General features: G+C 40.4%; 1 protein-coding gene and 1 gene segment (V, D, J or C); both read left to right on the forward strand.

The window, feature by feature from the left end:
• Nucleotides 1–18: 18 nt before the first annotated feature.
• On the forward strand, nucleotides 19–3,462 carry LOC122768265. The gene is made up of 4 exons (XM_044024129.1): nucleotides 19–394; nucleotides 556–855; nucleotides 1,336–1,604; nucleotides 3,436–3,462. The coding sequence occupies exons 1-4, from the start codon at nucleotides 355–357 to the stop codon at nucleotides 3,460–3,462; spliced, it is 636 nt and encodes a 211-aa protein (XP_043880064.1). The 5' UTR covers nucleotides 19–354.
• Nucleotides 3,463–14,996: 11,534 nt separating this feature from the next.
• Nucleotides 14,997–16,270, forward strand: LOC122769577. The segment is given in 2 exon segments: nucleotides 14,997–15,272; nucleotides 15,438–16,270. Coding segments are annotated over 2 exon segments (441 nt in total).
• The last annotated feature ends 402 nt before the right edge of the window (nucleotides 16,271–16,672 follow it).

Consider the following 16,672-nt stretch of genomic DNA (forward strand, 5'->3'; position numbering starts at 1 on the left):
GCTGTTTACTACTGTGCTGTGAGGCCCACAGTGACAGGAAACACCACAACTCTGTACAAAAACACTACATCCACTAGAGGGAGTCACACTCTGTTACACCTCAGTGGTTTCTTATGATCCAGTTCAGATTCTTTTTAACTTGAACCTGAACTTTATAAGAAAGAATCTCTAAGAAATTGATCAGATGGCCCTGCCCCCTGAAAGCTGACTCAGCCAATGAGATGGTTTGTGTCTCCACAGGAAGTAAAAGCAGAATCAGCTTGATGGTGAGGAGAAGGTGTGTGCAGCAGAGAGGCTGTTTAGAGGAAGAACATTGTTCATCTGTTTTCTGTTTGGCTTCAACATCTCAAAGACATGATGTTTTCCCTCTTTCTGTCTTTATCTTACTTCATAGGTGAGTCTGAAAACAAATCACTGTCTCACTTCACCTGCTGCTTTAACATCGTCTTCTTTTACATTTCATCACTAGAGGATCATCTATCAACGTCTGAACCTCTTGAGTCTCTTGATATTAGAATCTCTCACAGTCTAACGGACATGATGTTCATTTTGCAGCCATGGGTTCTATGAACAGCATCAAGCCAGAAAGTTCTGAAGAAGTTGTACCAGAAGGAGGAAACATCAAGCTGAGCTGTAAATATGAGGGGAGAATCTTCAATATCCAGTGGTACAAACAACAGCATCAGAGATCCAGACCAGAGTTCCTGCTCCTCATCTCAGAGGATGGATCCATCAGTCCAGAGATTTCTGGTTTCTCTGCTCATATCAACAAAACAGACACACGTGTAGATCTGGAGATCATCTCAGCTGCAGTGACAGACTCTGCTGTTTACTACTGTGCTGTGAAGCCCACAGTGACAGGAAACACCACAAATCTGTACAAAAACACTACATCCACTAGAGGGAGTCACATACTGTTACACCTCAGTGGTTTCTTATGATCCAGTTCAGATTGTCTTTAGTTGTGATGAGCAGCTTTAGAAGTGTAGATCATGTGACAGACGAGTCTCCTCCCACTGACTGTAGAGATGTCTGCTCAGTACAGAACTGTTAAATTCCAGCTGTGAACACAAGACCAAACACAAACTCCTCACAGCTTCATCTCACTGAATGAGTGACCTAAACATGGAAAAACTGGCTGCTCTTTTCTTCTTCTCTGCTCTTTTAGGTGCGTTTGATTCACACAAGAAAAGATCAAACTCAAAGATATTTTTTAGCTTCTGTTGAAGATGAAACTTTTCAAAGATGTCACCACTTCATCTTTGAAAAGTGTTGACTCTACTGTTACCAGGATCATCTGTTTAGATGTTTGTCAAATGTTGTTTCTCTCACTAGGTAACAGCTGTGAAGATGATATTACTGCCAACAGAGCTGCAGTGTTTTCAGCAGAAGGTCAAACTGTCTCTCTGTCCTGTAACTACTCAGTGAAAGCTCAGAATCTCCAGTGGTATCGACAGGATCCTGGATCTGCTCCTCACTATCTTCTCATGATCACTGACACTAAAGAGCCTGAGGTTTTGAAAGCTGCAGCTGTGAACTCTCGACTGACTGCTGAACTGAACCAGGAGAGAAACCAAGTTTATCTGCAGATCATCTCCGCTGCAGTGACAGACTCTGCTGTTTACTACTGTGCTGTGAAGCCCACAGTGACAGGAAACACCACAACTCTGTACAAAAACACTACATCCACTAGAGGGAGTCACACACTGTTACACCTCAGTGTTTGTGATGATGTTTCTTTCATATGACAGAGAATCTGACTGTGAGGTTTTTATAGATTTACAATGAGAAAAACAATGTTGGAGTCAAATATTTACAGTTTTTTTCTGTCTCTAACAAGCGTTTGTCCAATCAGTTGTCACATTTTCAAAACACTAAACACAATAAGCACAGCATTGGTCTTTTGTGGCCATACCATTCACACATTTCATGTCGTTTTCACACAATATTGTAGTCACTGAACACATTTCCACAATGCTTGCACTTTCTTAACAGACAAGCTATACCTCCCAACAATATTATGGATTGTTTTTGTATTATTTACAAATACACACAACATCCCACAATAGCAAAAACAATATTCCAAACCTTAGACACAGAATAAAAACCGCTGCTTCTGCAATGATATTAGTTCAAAAACAATATATCTCAGCTGATAATACAGTTTTTTTCAATTGCTAACAACATGGTTAGAAGTCCACCCAAGACTGGTACTGTATGTCTCTTCCTTCCACCCTATTCACCTTTCCTCAACCCCATAGAGGAGTTCTTTTCTGCATGGAGGTTGAAGGTTGACAGCTGTTTTAAGTAATTTAGCCATGCAGACCACTTGCAGGCATACAGTTCTGGGACGGGTTCGTCCTAACCGTTCTCTTTTGTCTTCATGATTGATGAATTACAACAGTACCTACAAGTCAAGCCAATTGAAACCTACTTACAGCTAACAACTATTCAGTGGCTTTGGAATTAAGTGTACTTTCCCCACTACAGGAAAGACTTAACAATTTTTAATCCTAACAAAAAGTAACTAACAAAGCAAAGCACACGTCATTCAATAAGCTGGAGTCTGGTCACACAGCAGAGTCCAGATCCAGATTTCCAGATACACGCAGGCCACACACTCAGCCACCTGCTGAGTGTCTGCTCAGGAGCCAAAAGAGAATGAGGCCGTTCTTTTCCACCTTTTTTATACTCAACTATTTGGACTGAGAAGTGATTAGGGCTGAGCACAGGTGAGGTAGGCATGCAACTGCTCAGAGGGAGAAGAAAAGGGGGGGACAACAGAGAAAGTGGCACATGGGAATGACAGTATGGCTTCCACCTTAGCCTCTACTGGATGAACCTGCCCATGTCCCACCTGTTTACCAAGATATGTTAAATTCACATTTAGCAAGGTTCAGGGTTAACGACTAAGCAGCTAATCACCTGAACACTCCTGTCAAACTGTGATCATCTCAGTTTGTTGAATACACCACCACATCATCGAAATAAACATTGCAGTTCGGCACATCACGTAGGACCAAATGCATTAAGTGCTGGAAAGTGGCCAGAGCATTTCTCACACCAAATGGCATCACTGTGTACTGTAGAAAATGATCAGGGGTAACAAATTCAGAAATACCAGACGCTCTAGATGTTTAGGGAACTTGCCAGTAGCCATTAAGCCGATCTATCTATCTATGCAGTCTTCGACACGGGGCAAAGGAAAAAAGTCAGGCACTGTCACAGAGTTAACTTTGCGAAAATCTATACAAAAATTGGGAGAGCCATCAGATTTAAGTGCTAACAAACATGGAGAACTCTAGGGACTGCAGCTACGCTTGGCTAAACCGTTTTTTAACAGATAATCCACCTGATTCTTCATCACCTCACATACTCGGGACAACGGTACGCATGCTGTTTAATGTGGACACATAACAGTGTCTCCAAAAACAGACTAAAGACGGTCCACCTTCAGCTTGAACTAAATGCTGCAGTCAGTGTGAAGCAGGAGGAAGTGTCACAGAGAGAAGAGAAAATACACATCTAAGAGGAGACGCAGAGATTCAGGGAGGAGCTGAGTTGTTACTGAACTATAGAGGAGAGAGGAGCTTCCATATTCAGCAGAGTTCAAGATACAAACCATTAACATGAACTTTATTCAACATGCTGTCACTGCATCACTCTGTATTTTCTCTGCTGCTTCTTAACACTCTAACAGGTTTGTTACATTATAAGACACAAACAGTTTTCATTCCAATAACATGTGAATGTGAATTGTCTTTGACATCATTATTTTCTCCTTCAGGCATCAACTGTGAAGAACTGACTCCAGTCAAGACTGAAGAGTTCACTTCAGAACACACGTCTGTCTCTCTGTCCTACAAATATCACAAATCTGCATCTGCTGATGATTATTTCTTCTGGTATCGACAACATCCAGGAAAACCACCAGAGTTCCTCATGTCTCACTCAGGAACAGGAGAAACATTCAGTGTTCTAGTCTCTGGACTGTCTGTTACAGTGAGTGATGACAAGAGAAAAATAAATCTGCAGATCAACTCAGCTGCAGTGACAGACTCTGCTGTTTACTACTGTGCTGTGAGGCCCACAGTGACAGGAAACACCACAACTCTGTACAAAAACACTACATCCACTAGAGGGAGTCACACTCTGTTACACCTCAGTGGTTTCTTATGATCCTGTTCAGATTCTTTTTAACTTGAACCTGAACTTTATAAGAAAGAATCTCTAAGAAATTGATCAGATGGCCCTGCCCCCTGAAAAATATTTAATATCAGTCATGGAATCATTTACAGAAAGTATTAAAAACAGATTATACAATGTGATAAATGTGTCCATGAACTGGTTGGAAATATAACATTGTATTGTAATATTTTCTGTTCTCTTTTAGTGTTTTTAATATTGTTTTCTAAAGCTCTGATTTCTTATGGTTTACCTCAGGGTTCAATCCTGGGCCCTACAATATTTTTATTGGATGTAATTCTTCTTAAAACATCACATGTGTTGATTGATACTGTAAATATCAATTGTGTGTATTCTGTCTAAAATGTACATTCTACATTCTATTTTTAACTAATTTTATATAGTCTAAGTGTTAATATCTTCTTATATTGTAATTTCCTTTTTTGGTAATGCATGTTTATTATTTATTATCTTTATCTTTACTGTCTTGCTGCTGTGACAATGCAAATGTCCCCACTGCGGGACAAATTAAAGGACTATCTTATCTTATCGTATCTTTTCGTATCTTAAATACAAAGCAAAACTGAGGTTTCTCCTTAAACTGAACATGTTTTCTTTTACATTCAAATAATATTAAAACAAACACATCTATGTGGGTTAAAGGTTAAAGGTGATTTGGTTGGTTCTGTGTTTCTTGATTTTCATAAAGTGAATCACAAAGTTCTTGTATTAAATCTATAAACAGGGGTAACCACTTAGGGCGCGAGATGAGATAGACGTGTTTGAGTGAGGCTCCGCTCCATTATATGAACAAAACAATTTAAAAACTCGATTTAACAAGAATATTTTGTAAACACTTGAATGCAGACAGCGCTAACAGTGGGGCTAACGGCAGCAGTGAACACACCGACGATGCGCCGCGCGGTGAGATGCCGACCACCACAGACATAATTTCTGCTATCAATCAGCTGAGCCAGAACGTCGACAAAAGGTTTGACACACTTCAAATATCTCTTGTGGATTTGAAGCAGACAATGGCAGATGTTGAGGAGCTTGGAAGATTGGTGTGCAAGGTGGGAGGATACAGCCCAATCACTTGGCGAGAGACGGGATGACTTGGTCTTACTCTCCAGGAGGCAAAACATTTGCATAATTGGAGTCAAAGAGGGAATGGAAAAAGTTAATCCTACGGACTTTGTTACCAAACTCATTCCGAAGCTCCTGGGAGAGGAAAACTTTGGCAACAAACCAGTCAAAATTGACTGTGTGCACAGAATCCGCGGCAGGGCAGCTGCAGCTGATGCCCCTCCCCGACAGATCATTGCACGGATCCATCATGATCCAGTCCAGGAACACATCCTGAGACTCTCTTCTCAGAAGTTTCTGAGTGTCAAAAATGTCACCAGCACAGGTTAATATGGACAGTTATGAGGCTAGTAGGTTTGATCTAGGAGAAGTTCGTTCTCAGAGGCAAGGGGAAGAGAGGCAGAGGGTCCCGGAGAACATTATATTGTTCTTATCGTTTGGTTGTATTGTTGTTTTTGTTCATGTTCATGTTCTAATACAGCATCTCAGGTATTCTGATACTACAATGGTGGAACTCTACAGCACACTTTGTTATAATCTAAATGTACCATATTAATATATATGACCACTGTGTTTTCAAATGGTGATATTGCAAGAATCATCAAGTCAAAAGAGGGAAAATTCTGGCACATTTGAAAAGCTTAAAGGCAGATATTATTTACTTACAGGAGACACACATTAAAAATACAGCCAAACATGCTGAATGCTGCTGTCAGTGTGAAGCAGGAGGAAGTGTAACAGAGAGAAGAGAAAATACACATCTAAGAGGAGACGCAAAGATTCAGGGAGCACCTGAGTTGTTACTGAACTATAGAGGAGAGAGGAGCTTCGATAATAGAGTTCAAGATACGAACCATTAACATGACCTTTATTCAACATGCTGTCACTGCATCACTCTGTATTTTCTCTGCTGCTTCTTAACACTCTAACAGGTTTGTTACATTATAAGACACAAAAAGTTTTCATTCCAATAACATGTGAATGTGAATTGTCTTTGACATCATTATTTTCTCCTTCAGGCATCAACTGTGAAGAACTGACTCCAGTCAAGACTGAAGAGTTCACTTCAGAACACACGTCTGTCTCTCTGTCCTACAAATATCACAAATCTGCAGCTGCTACTGATTATTTCTTCTGGTATCGACAACATCCAGGAAAACCACCAGAGTTCCTTATTTACATCTCAGGCTCTAATTTTACAAAACCAGCAGATTCTCTAAAAAAAAAAAGATTCTTCACTCAACTGTCTGAAGACAAACATGGAGTCAAACTTCAGATCAACTCAGCTGCAGTGACAGACTCTGCTGTTTACTACTGTGCTGTGAAGCCCACAGTGACAGGAAACACCACAACTCTGTACAAAAACACTACATCCACTAGAGGGAGTCACACACTGTTACACCTCAGTGTTTGTGATGATGTTTCTTTCATATGACAGAGAATCTGACTGTGAGGTTTTTATAGATTTACAATGAGAAAAACAATGTTGGAGTCAAATATTTACAGTTTTTTTCTGTCTCTAACAAGCGTTTGTCCAATCAGTTGTCACATTTTCAAAACACTAAACACAATAAGCACAGCATTGGTCTTTTGTGGCCATACCATTCACACATTTCATGTCGTTTTCACACAATATGTAGTCACTGAACACATTTCCACAATGCTTGCACTTTCTTAACAGACAAGCTATACCTCCCAACAATATTCTGGATTGTTTTTGTATTATTTACAAATACACACAACATCCCACAATAGCAAAAACAATATTCCAAACCTTAGACACAGAATAAAAACCGCTGCTTCTGCAATGATATTAGTTCAAAAACAATATATCTCAGCTGATAATACAGTTTTTTTCAATTGCTAACAACATGGTTAGAAGTCCACCCAAGACTGGTACTGTATGTCTCTTCCTTCCACCCTAGTCACCTTTCCTCAACCCCATAGAGGAGTTCTTTTCTGCATGGAGGTTGAAGGTTGACAGCTGTTTTAAGTAATTTAGCCCTGCAGACCACTTGCAGGCATACAGTTCTGGGACGGGTTCGTCCTAACCGTTCTCTTTTGTCACGAAAGACTTAACAATTTTTAATCCTAACAAAAAGTAACCAACAAAGCAAAGCACACGTCATTCAATAAGCTGGAGTCTGGTCACACAGCAGAGTCCAGATCCAGATTTCCAGATACACGCAGGCCACACACTCAGTCACCTGCTGAGTGTCTGCTCAGGAGCCAAAAGAGAATGAGGCCGTTCTTTTCCACCTTTTTTATACTCAACTATTTGGACTGAGAAGTGATTAGGGCTGAGCACAGGTGAGGTAGGCATGCAACTGCTCAGAGGGAGAAGAAAAGGGGGGGACAACAGAGAAAGTGGCACATGGGAATGACAGTATGGCTTCCACCTTAGCCTCTACTGGATGAACCTGCCCATGTCCCACCTGTTTACCAAGATATGTTAAATTCACATTTAGCAAGGTTCAGGGTTAACGACTAAGCAGCTAATCACCTGAACACTCCTGTCAAACTGTGATCATCTCAGTTTGTTGAATACACCACCACATCATCGAAATAAACATTGCAGTTCGGCACATCACGTAGGACCAAATGCATTAAGTGCTGGAAAGTGGCCAGAGCATTTCTCACACCAAATGGCATCACTGTGTACTGTAGAAAATGATCAGGGGTAACAAATTCAGAAATACCAGACGCTCTAGATGTTTAGGGAACTTGCCAGTAGCCATTAAGCCGATCTATCTATCTATGCAGTCTTCGACACGGGGCAAAGGAAAAAAGTCAGGCACTGTCACAGAGTTAACTTTGCCAAAATCTATACAAAAATTGGGAGAGCCATCAGATTTAAGTGCTAACAAACATGGAGAACTCTAGGGACTGCAGCTACGCTTGGCTAAACCGTTTTTTAACAGATAATCCACCTGATTCTTCATCACCTCACATACTCGGGACAACGGTAATGTGGACACATCACAGTGTCTCCAAAAACAGACTAAAGACGGTCCACCTTCAGCTTGAACTAAATGCTGCAGTCAGTGTGAAGCAGGAGGAAGTGCAACAGAGAGAAGAGAAAATACACATCTAAGAGGAGACGCAGAGATTCAGGGAGGAGCTGAGTTGTTACTGAACTATAGAGGAGAGAGGAGCTTCCATATTCAGCAGAGTTCAAGATACACACCATTAACATGACCTTTATTCAACATGCTGTCACTGCATCACTCTGTATTTTCTCTGCTGCTTCTTAACACTCTAACAGGTTTGTTACATTATAAGACACAAACAGTTTTCATTCCAATAACATGTGAATGTGAATTGTCTTTGACATCATTATTTTCTCCTTCAGGCATCAACTGTGAAGAACTGACTCCAGTCAAGACTGAAGAGTTCACTTCAGAACACACGTCTGTCTCTCTGTCCTACAAATATCACAAATCTGCAGCTGCTAGTGATTATTTCTTCTGGTATCGACAACATCCAGGAAAACCACCAGAGTTCCTCATGTCTCACTCAGGAACAGGAGAAACACTCAGTGTTCTAGTCTCTGGACTGTCTGTTACAGTGAGTGATGACAAGAGAAAAATAAATCTGCAGATCAACTCAGCTGCAGTGACAGACTCTGCTGTTTACTACTGTGCTGTGAGGCCCACAGTGACAGGAAACACCACAACTCTGTACAAAAACACTACATCCACTAGAGGGAGTCACACACTGTTACACCTCAGTGTTTGTGATGATGTTTCTTTCATATGACAGAGAATCTGACTGTGAGTCAAATATTTAATATCAGTCATGGAATCATTTACAGAAAGTATTAAAAACAGATTATACAATGTGATAAATGTGTCCATGAACTGGTTGGAAATATAACATTGTATTGTAATATTTTCTGTTCTCTTTTAGTGTTTTTAATATTGTTTTCTAAAGCTCTGATTTCTTATGGTTTACCTCAGGGTTCAATCCTGGGCCCTACAATATTTTTATTGGATGTAATTCTTCTTAAAACATCACATGTGTTGAAGATACATTATCATGTATTCCAGTAAGGTCCAGTAATTATGAAAGAAGCTTGTTTCAGGTCAATTCTTCCAACATTAACGAGTCAAGAACTTCTATTGTTTTACTCGCCCCTTCAACACAAATGATTTAATTATCAGCTAAATAAAGTTGTGAAATGATAAACACAGCTCGCAGTGGACCACACATAACCAGGCTCCTCATTCCTTCCTCCCTTCCACGTGCAATATACTGTAAATTCTCACAAGTGCAATATACCTATACATATTCATACTGTAAATATCAATTGTGTGTATTCTGCTGTCTAAAATGTACATTCTACATTCTATTTTTAACTAATTTTATATAGTCTAAGTGTTAATATCTTCTTATATTGTAATTTCCTTTTTTGGTAATGCATGTTTATTATTTATTATCTTTATCTTTACTGTCTTGCTGCTGTGACAATGCAAATGTCCCCACTGCGGGACAAATAAAGGACTATCTTATCTTATCGTATCTTATCGTATCTTAAATACAAAGCAAAACTGTGGTTTCTCCTTAAATTGAACATGTTTTCTTTTACATTCAAATAATATTAAAACAAACACATCTATGTTGGTTAAAGGTTAAAGGTGATTTGGTTGGTTCTGTGTTTCTTGATTTTCATAAAGTGAATCACAAAGTTCTTGTATTAAATCTATAAACAGGGGTAACCACCTAGGGCGCGAGATGAGATAGACGTGTTTGAGTGAGGCTCCGCTCCATTATATGAACAAAACAATTTAAAAACTCGATTTAACAAGAATATTTTGTAAACGCTTGAATGCAGACAGTGCTAACAGTGGGGCTAACGCCAGCAGTGAACACACCGACGATGCGCCGCGCGGTGAGATGCCGACCACCACAGACATCATTTCTGCTATCAATCAGCTGAGCCAGAACGTCGACAAAAGGTTGGACACACTCCGACTCACAGGTCATCAGCACCGGATCCCCCCAGGGCTGCGTTCTTTCTCCTCTGCTCTTCTCCCTGTACACAAACAGTTGCACCTCCAGTCACCAGTCCGTCAAGCTCCTGAAGTTCGCGGACGACACCACCCTCATCGGACTCATCTCTGATGGTGACGAGTCCGCCTACAGGTGGGAGGTTGACCAGCTGGTCACTTGGTGCAACCGAAACAACCTAGAGCTCAACGCTCTAAAGACAGTGGAGATGGTCGTGGACTTCAGGAAGAACTCAGCCTCACCTGCACCCATCAACCTCTGTGACTCCACAGTTGACACTGTGGATTCCTTTCGCTTCCTGGGAACTATCATCACCCAGGACCTCAAGTGGGAGCTGAACATCAGCTCTCTCATCAAAAAAGCCCAGCAGAGGATGTTCTTCCTGCGGCAGCTGAAGAAATTCAGCCTGCCAAAGACAATGATGGTGCACTTCTACTCCTCCATCATTGAGTCCATCCTCACCTCCTCCATCACCATTTGGTACGCTGCTGCCACGGCCAAGGACAAGGGCAGACTGCATGCGTTATATTAACGTCATTACTGTGAACTTTGCACTTTGCACTGTTACTCACTTCTGCCCAGTCGTACTGCTCTTTACTGCTCTTTCTGTAGTGCTCTTTTTCATCTTTAAAAACATTTATATACTGTGTATATATACGTTTACTGTTCTCTTTAGAAAATGTTGTATGCTTGTTATGCGCCAATGACACCAGAACAAATTCCTTGTATGTGCAAATCGTACTTGGCAATAAAGCTCTTCTGATTCTGATTCTGATTCAAATATCTCTTGTGGATTTGAAGCAGACAATGGCAGATGTTGAGGAGCTTGGAAGATTGGTGTGCAAGGTGGGAGGATACAGCCCAATCACTTGGCGAGAGACGGGATGACTTGGTCTTACTCTCCAGGAGGCAAAACATTTGCATAATTGGAATCAAAGAGGGAATGGAAAAAGGTAATCCTACGGACTTTGTTGCCAAACTCATTCCGAAGCTCCTGGGAGAGGAAAACTTTGGCAACAAACCAGTCAAAATTGACTGTGTGCACAGAATCCGCGGCAGGGCAGCTGCAGCTGATGCCCCTCCCCGACAGATCATTGCACGGATCCATCATGATCCAGTCCAGGAACACATCCTGAGACTCTCTTCTCAGAAGTTTCTGAGTGTCAAAAATGTCACCAGCACAGGTTAATATGGACAGTTATGAGGCTAGTAGGTTTGATCTAGGAGAAGTTCCTTCTCAGAGGCAAGGGGAAGAGAGGTAGAGGGTCCCGGAGAACATTATATTGTTCTTATCGTTTGGTCGTATTGTTGTTTTTGTTCATGTTCATGTTCTAATACAGCATCTCAGGTATTCTGATACTACAATGGTGGAACTCTACAGCACACTTTGTTATAATCTAAATGTACCATATTAATATATATGACCACTGTGTTTTCAAATGGTGATATTGCAAGAATCATCAAGTCAAAAGAGGGAAAATTCTGGCACATTTGAAAAGCTTAAAGGCAGATATTATTTACTTACAGGAGACACACATTAAAAATACAGCCAAACATGCTGAATGCTGCTGTCAGTGTGAAGCAGGAGGAAGTGTAACAGAGAGAAGAGAAAATACACATCTAAGAGGAGACGCAAAGATTCAGGGAGGAGCTGAGTTGTTACTGAACTATAGAGGAGAGAGGAGCTTCCATAATAGAGTTCAAGATACGAACCATTAACATGACCTTTATTCAACATGCTGTCACTGCATCACTCTGTATTTTCTCTGCTGCTTCTTAACACTCTAACAGGTTTGTTACATTATAAGACACAAACAGTTTTCATTCCAATAACATGTGAATGTGAATTGTCTTTGACATCATTATTTTCTCCTTCAGGCATCAACTGTGAAGAACTGACTCCAGTCAAGACTGAAGAGTTCACTTCAGAACACACGTCTGTCTCTCTGTCCTACAAATATCACACAACAATAGCTGTTGGTGATTATTTCTTCTGGTATCGACAACATCCAGGAAAACCACCAGAGTTCCTTATTTACATCTCAGGCTCTAATTTTACAAAACCAGCAGATTCTCTAAAAAAAAAAAGATTCTTCACTCAACTGTCTGAAGACAAACATGGAGTAAAACTTCAGATCAACTCAGCTGCAGTGACAGACTCTGCTGTTTACTACTGTGCTGTGAAGCCCACAGTGACAGGAAACACCACAACTCTGTACAAAAACACTACATCCACTAGAGGGAGTCACACACTGTTACACCTCAGTGTTTGTGATGATGTTTCTTTCATATGACAGAGAATCTGACTGTGAGGTTTTTCTAGATTTACAATGAGAAAAACAATGTTGGAGTCAAATATTTACAGTTTTTTTCTGTCTCTAACAAGCGTTTGTCCAATCAGTTGTCACATTTTCAAAACACTAAACACAATAAGCACAGCATTGGTCTTTTGTGGCCATACCATTCACACATTTCATGTCGTTTTCACACAATATGTAGTCACTGAACACATTTCCACAATGCTTGCACTTTCTTAACAGACAAGCAATACCTCCCAACAATATTATGGATTGTTTTTGTATTATTTACAAATACACACAATATCCCACAATAGCAAAAACAATATTCCAAACCTTAGACACAGAATAAAAACCGCTGCTTCTGCAATGATATTAGTTCAAAAACAATATATCTCAGCTGATAATACAGTTTTTTTCAATTGCTAACAACATGGTTAGAAGTCCACCCAAGACTGGTACTGCATGTCTCTTCCTTCCACCCTATTCACCTTTCCTCAACCCCATAGAGGAGTTCTTTTCTGCATGGAGGTTGAAGGTTGACAGCTGTTTTAAGTAATTTAGCCATGCAGACCACTTGCAGGCATACAGTTCTGCGACGGGTTTGTCCTAACCGTTCTCTTTTGTCTTCATGATTGATGAATTACAACAGTACCTACAAGTCAAGCCAATTGAAACCTACTTACAGCTAACGACTATTCAGTGGCTTTGGAATTAAGTGTACTTTCCCCATTACAGGAAAGACTTAACAATTTTTAATCCTAACAAAAAGTAACTAACAAAGCAAAGCACACGTCATTCAATAAGCTGGAGTCTGGTCACACAGCAGAGTCCAGATCCAGATTTCCAGATACACGCAGGCCACACACTCAGCCACCTGCTGAGTGTCTGCTCAGGAGCCAAAAGAGAATGAGGCCGTTCTTTTCCACCTTTTTTATACTCAACTATTTGGACTGAGAAGTGATTAGGGCTGAGCACGGGTGAGGTAGGCATGCAACTGCTCAGAGGGAGAAGAAAAGGGGGGGACAACAGAGAAAGTGGCACATGGGAATGACAGTATGGCTTCCACCTTAGCCTCTACTGGATGAACCTGCCCATGTCCCACCTGTTTACCAAGATATGTTAAATTCACATTTAGCAAGGTTCAGGGTTAACGACTAAGCAGCTAATCACCTGAACACTCCTGTCAAACTGTGATCATCTCAGTTTGTTGAATACACCACCACATCATCGAAATAAACATTGCAGTTCGACACATCACGTAGGACCAAATGCATTAAGTGCTGGAAAGTGGCCAGAGCATTTCTCACACCAAATGGCATCACTGTGTACTGTAGAAAATGATCAGGGGTAACAAATTCAGAAATACCAGACGCTCTAGATGTTTAGGGAACTTGCCAGTAGCCATTAAGCCGATCTATCTGCAGTCTTCGACACGGGGCAAAGGAAAAAAGTCAGGCACTGTCACAGAGTTAACTTTGCGAAAATCTATACAAAAATTGGGAGAGCCATCAGATTTAAGTGCTAACAAACATGGAGAACTCTAGGGACTGCAGCTACGCTTGGCTAAACCGTTTTTTAACAGATAATCCACCTGATTCTTCATCACCTCACATACTCGGGACAACGGTACGCATGCTGTTTAATGTGGACACATCACAGTGTCTCCAAAAACAGACTAAAGACGGTCCACCTTCAGCTTGAACTAAATGCTGCAGTCAGTGTGAAGCAGGAGGAAGTGTAACAGAGAGAAGAGAAAATACACATCTAAGAGGAGACGCAGAGATTCAGGGAGGAGCTGAGTTGTTACTGAACTATAGAGGAGAGAGGAGCTTCCATATTCAGCAGAGTTCAAGATACACACCATTAACATGACCTTTATTCAACATGCTGTCACTGCATCACTCTGTATTTTCTCTGCTGCTTCTTAACACTCTAACAGGTTTGTTACATTATAAGACACAAACAGTTTTCATTCCAATAACATGTGAATGTGAATTGTCTTTGACATCATTATTTTCTCCTTCAGGCATCAACTGTGAAGAACTGACTCCAGTCAAGACTGAAGAGTTCACTTCAGAACACACGTCTGTCTCTCTGTCCTACAAATATCACAAATCTGCAGCTGCTGGTGATTATTTCTTCTGGTATCGACAACATCCAGGAAAACCACCAGAGTTCCTCATGTCTCACTCAGGAACAGGAGAAACAGTCAGTGTTCTAGTCTCTGGACTGTCTGTTACAGTGAGTGATGACAAGAGAAAAATCAATCTGCAGATCAACTCAGCTGCAGTGACAGACTCTGCTGTTTACTACTGTGCTGTGAGGCCCACAGTGACAGGAAACACCACAACTCTGTACAAAAACACTACATCCACTAGAGGGAGTCACATACTGTTACACCTCAGTGGTTTCTTATGATCCAGTTCAGATTCTTTTTAACTTGAACCTGAACTTTATAAGAAAGAATCTCTAAGAAATTGATCAGATGGCCCTGCCCCCTGAAAGCTGACTCAGCCAATGAGATGGTTTGTGTCTCCACAGGAAGTAAAAGCAGAATCAGCTTGATGGTGAGGAGAAGGTGCAGCAGAGAGGCTGTTTAGAGGAAGAACATTGTTCATCTGTTTTCTGTTTGGCTTCAACATCTCAAAGACATGATGTTTTCCCTCTTTCTGTCTTTATCTTACTTCATAGGTGAGTTTGAAAACAAATCACTGTCTCACTTCACCTGCTGCTTTAACATCGTCTTCTTTTACATGTCATCACTAGAGGATCATCTGTCAACTTTTGAACCTCTTGAGTCTCTTGATATTAGAATCTCTCACAATCTAACGGACATGAATTATATTTATTTTGCAGCCATGTGTTCTATGAACAGCATCAATCCAGAAAGTTCTGAAGAAGTTGTACCACAGGGAGGAAACATCAAGCTGAGCTGTAAATATGAGGGGAGTATCAACAATATCCAGTGGTTCCAGCAACAGCAGCAGAGATCCAGACCAGAGTTCCTGCTCCTCATCACAGAGGACGGATTCATCAGCGCAGAGATTTCTGGTTTCTCTGCTCACATCAACAAAAGAGACAAACGTGTAGATCTGGAGATCATCTCAGCTAAAGTGACAGACTCTGCTGTTTATTACTGTGCTGTGAGGCCCACAGTGACAGGAAACACCACAAATCTGTACAAAAACACTACATCCACCAGAGGGAGTCACACACTGTTACACCTCAGTGTTTGTGATGATGTTTCTTTCATATGACAGAGAATCTGAATCTGTCAAATATTTAATATCAGTCATGGAATCATTTACAGAAAGTATTAAAAACAGATTATACAATGTGATAAATGTGTCCATGAACTGGTTGGAAATATAACATTGTATTGTAATATTTTCTGTTCTCTTTTAGTGTTTTTAATATTGTTTTCTAAAGCTCTGATTTCTTATGGTTTACCTCAGGGTTCAATCCTGGGCCCTACAATATTTTTATTGGATGTAATTCTTCTTAAAACATCACATGTGTTGAAGATACATCATCATGTATTCCAGTAAGGTCCAGTAATTATGAAAGAAGCTTGTTTCGGGTCAATTCTTCCAACATTAACGAGTCAAGAACTTCTATTGTTTTACTCGCCCCTTCAACACAAATGATTTAATTATCAGCTAAATAAAGTTGTGAAATGATAAACACAGCTCGCAGTAGACCACACATAACCAGGCTCCTCATTCCTTCCTCCCTTCCACGTGCAATATACTGTAAATTCTCACAAGTGCAATATACCTATACATATTTATACTGTAAATATCAATTGTGTGTATTCTGTCTAAAATGTACATTCTACATTCTATTTTTAACTAATTTTATATAGTCTAAGTGTTAATATCTTCTTATATTGTAATTTCCTTTTTTGGTAATGCATGTTTATTATTTATTATCTTTATCTTTACTGTCTTGCTGCTGTGACAATGCAAATGTCCCCACTGCGGGACAAATAAAGGACTATCTTATCTTATCGTATCTTATCGTATCTTAAATACAAAGCAAAACTGTGGTTTCTCCTTAAACTGAACATGTTTTCTTTTACATTCAAATAA

This window comes from Solea senegalensis, linkage group LG1, assembly GCF_019176455.1.
Source record: "Solea senegalensis isolate Sse05_10M linkage group LG1, IFAPA_SoseM_1, whole genome shotgun sequence".
NCBI lineage: Eukaryota > Metazoa > Chordata > Actinopteri > Pleuronectiformes > Soleidae > Solea > Solea senegalensis.

Coding starts and splice junctions, on each gene's coding strand:
- LOC122768265 (XM_044024129.1), top strand. CDS start 355: ATGATGTTTTCCCTCTTTCTGTCTTTATCTTACTTCATAG. Junction 395..555: donor GTCTTTATCTTACTTCATAG/GTGAGTCTGAAA, acceptor TTCATTTTGCAG/CCATGGGTTCTATGAACAGC. Junction 856..1,335: donor CTGTGCTGTGAAGCCCACAG/TGACAGGAAACA, acceptor TTCTCTCACTAG/GTAACAGCTGTGAAGATGAT.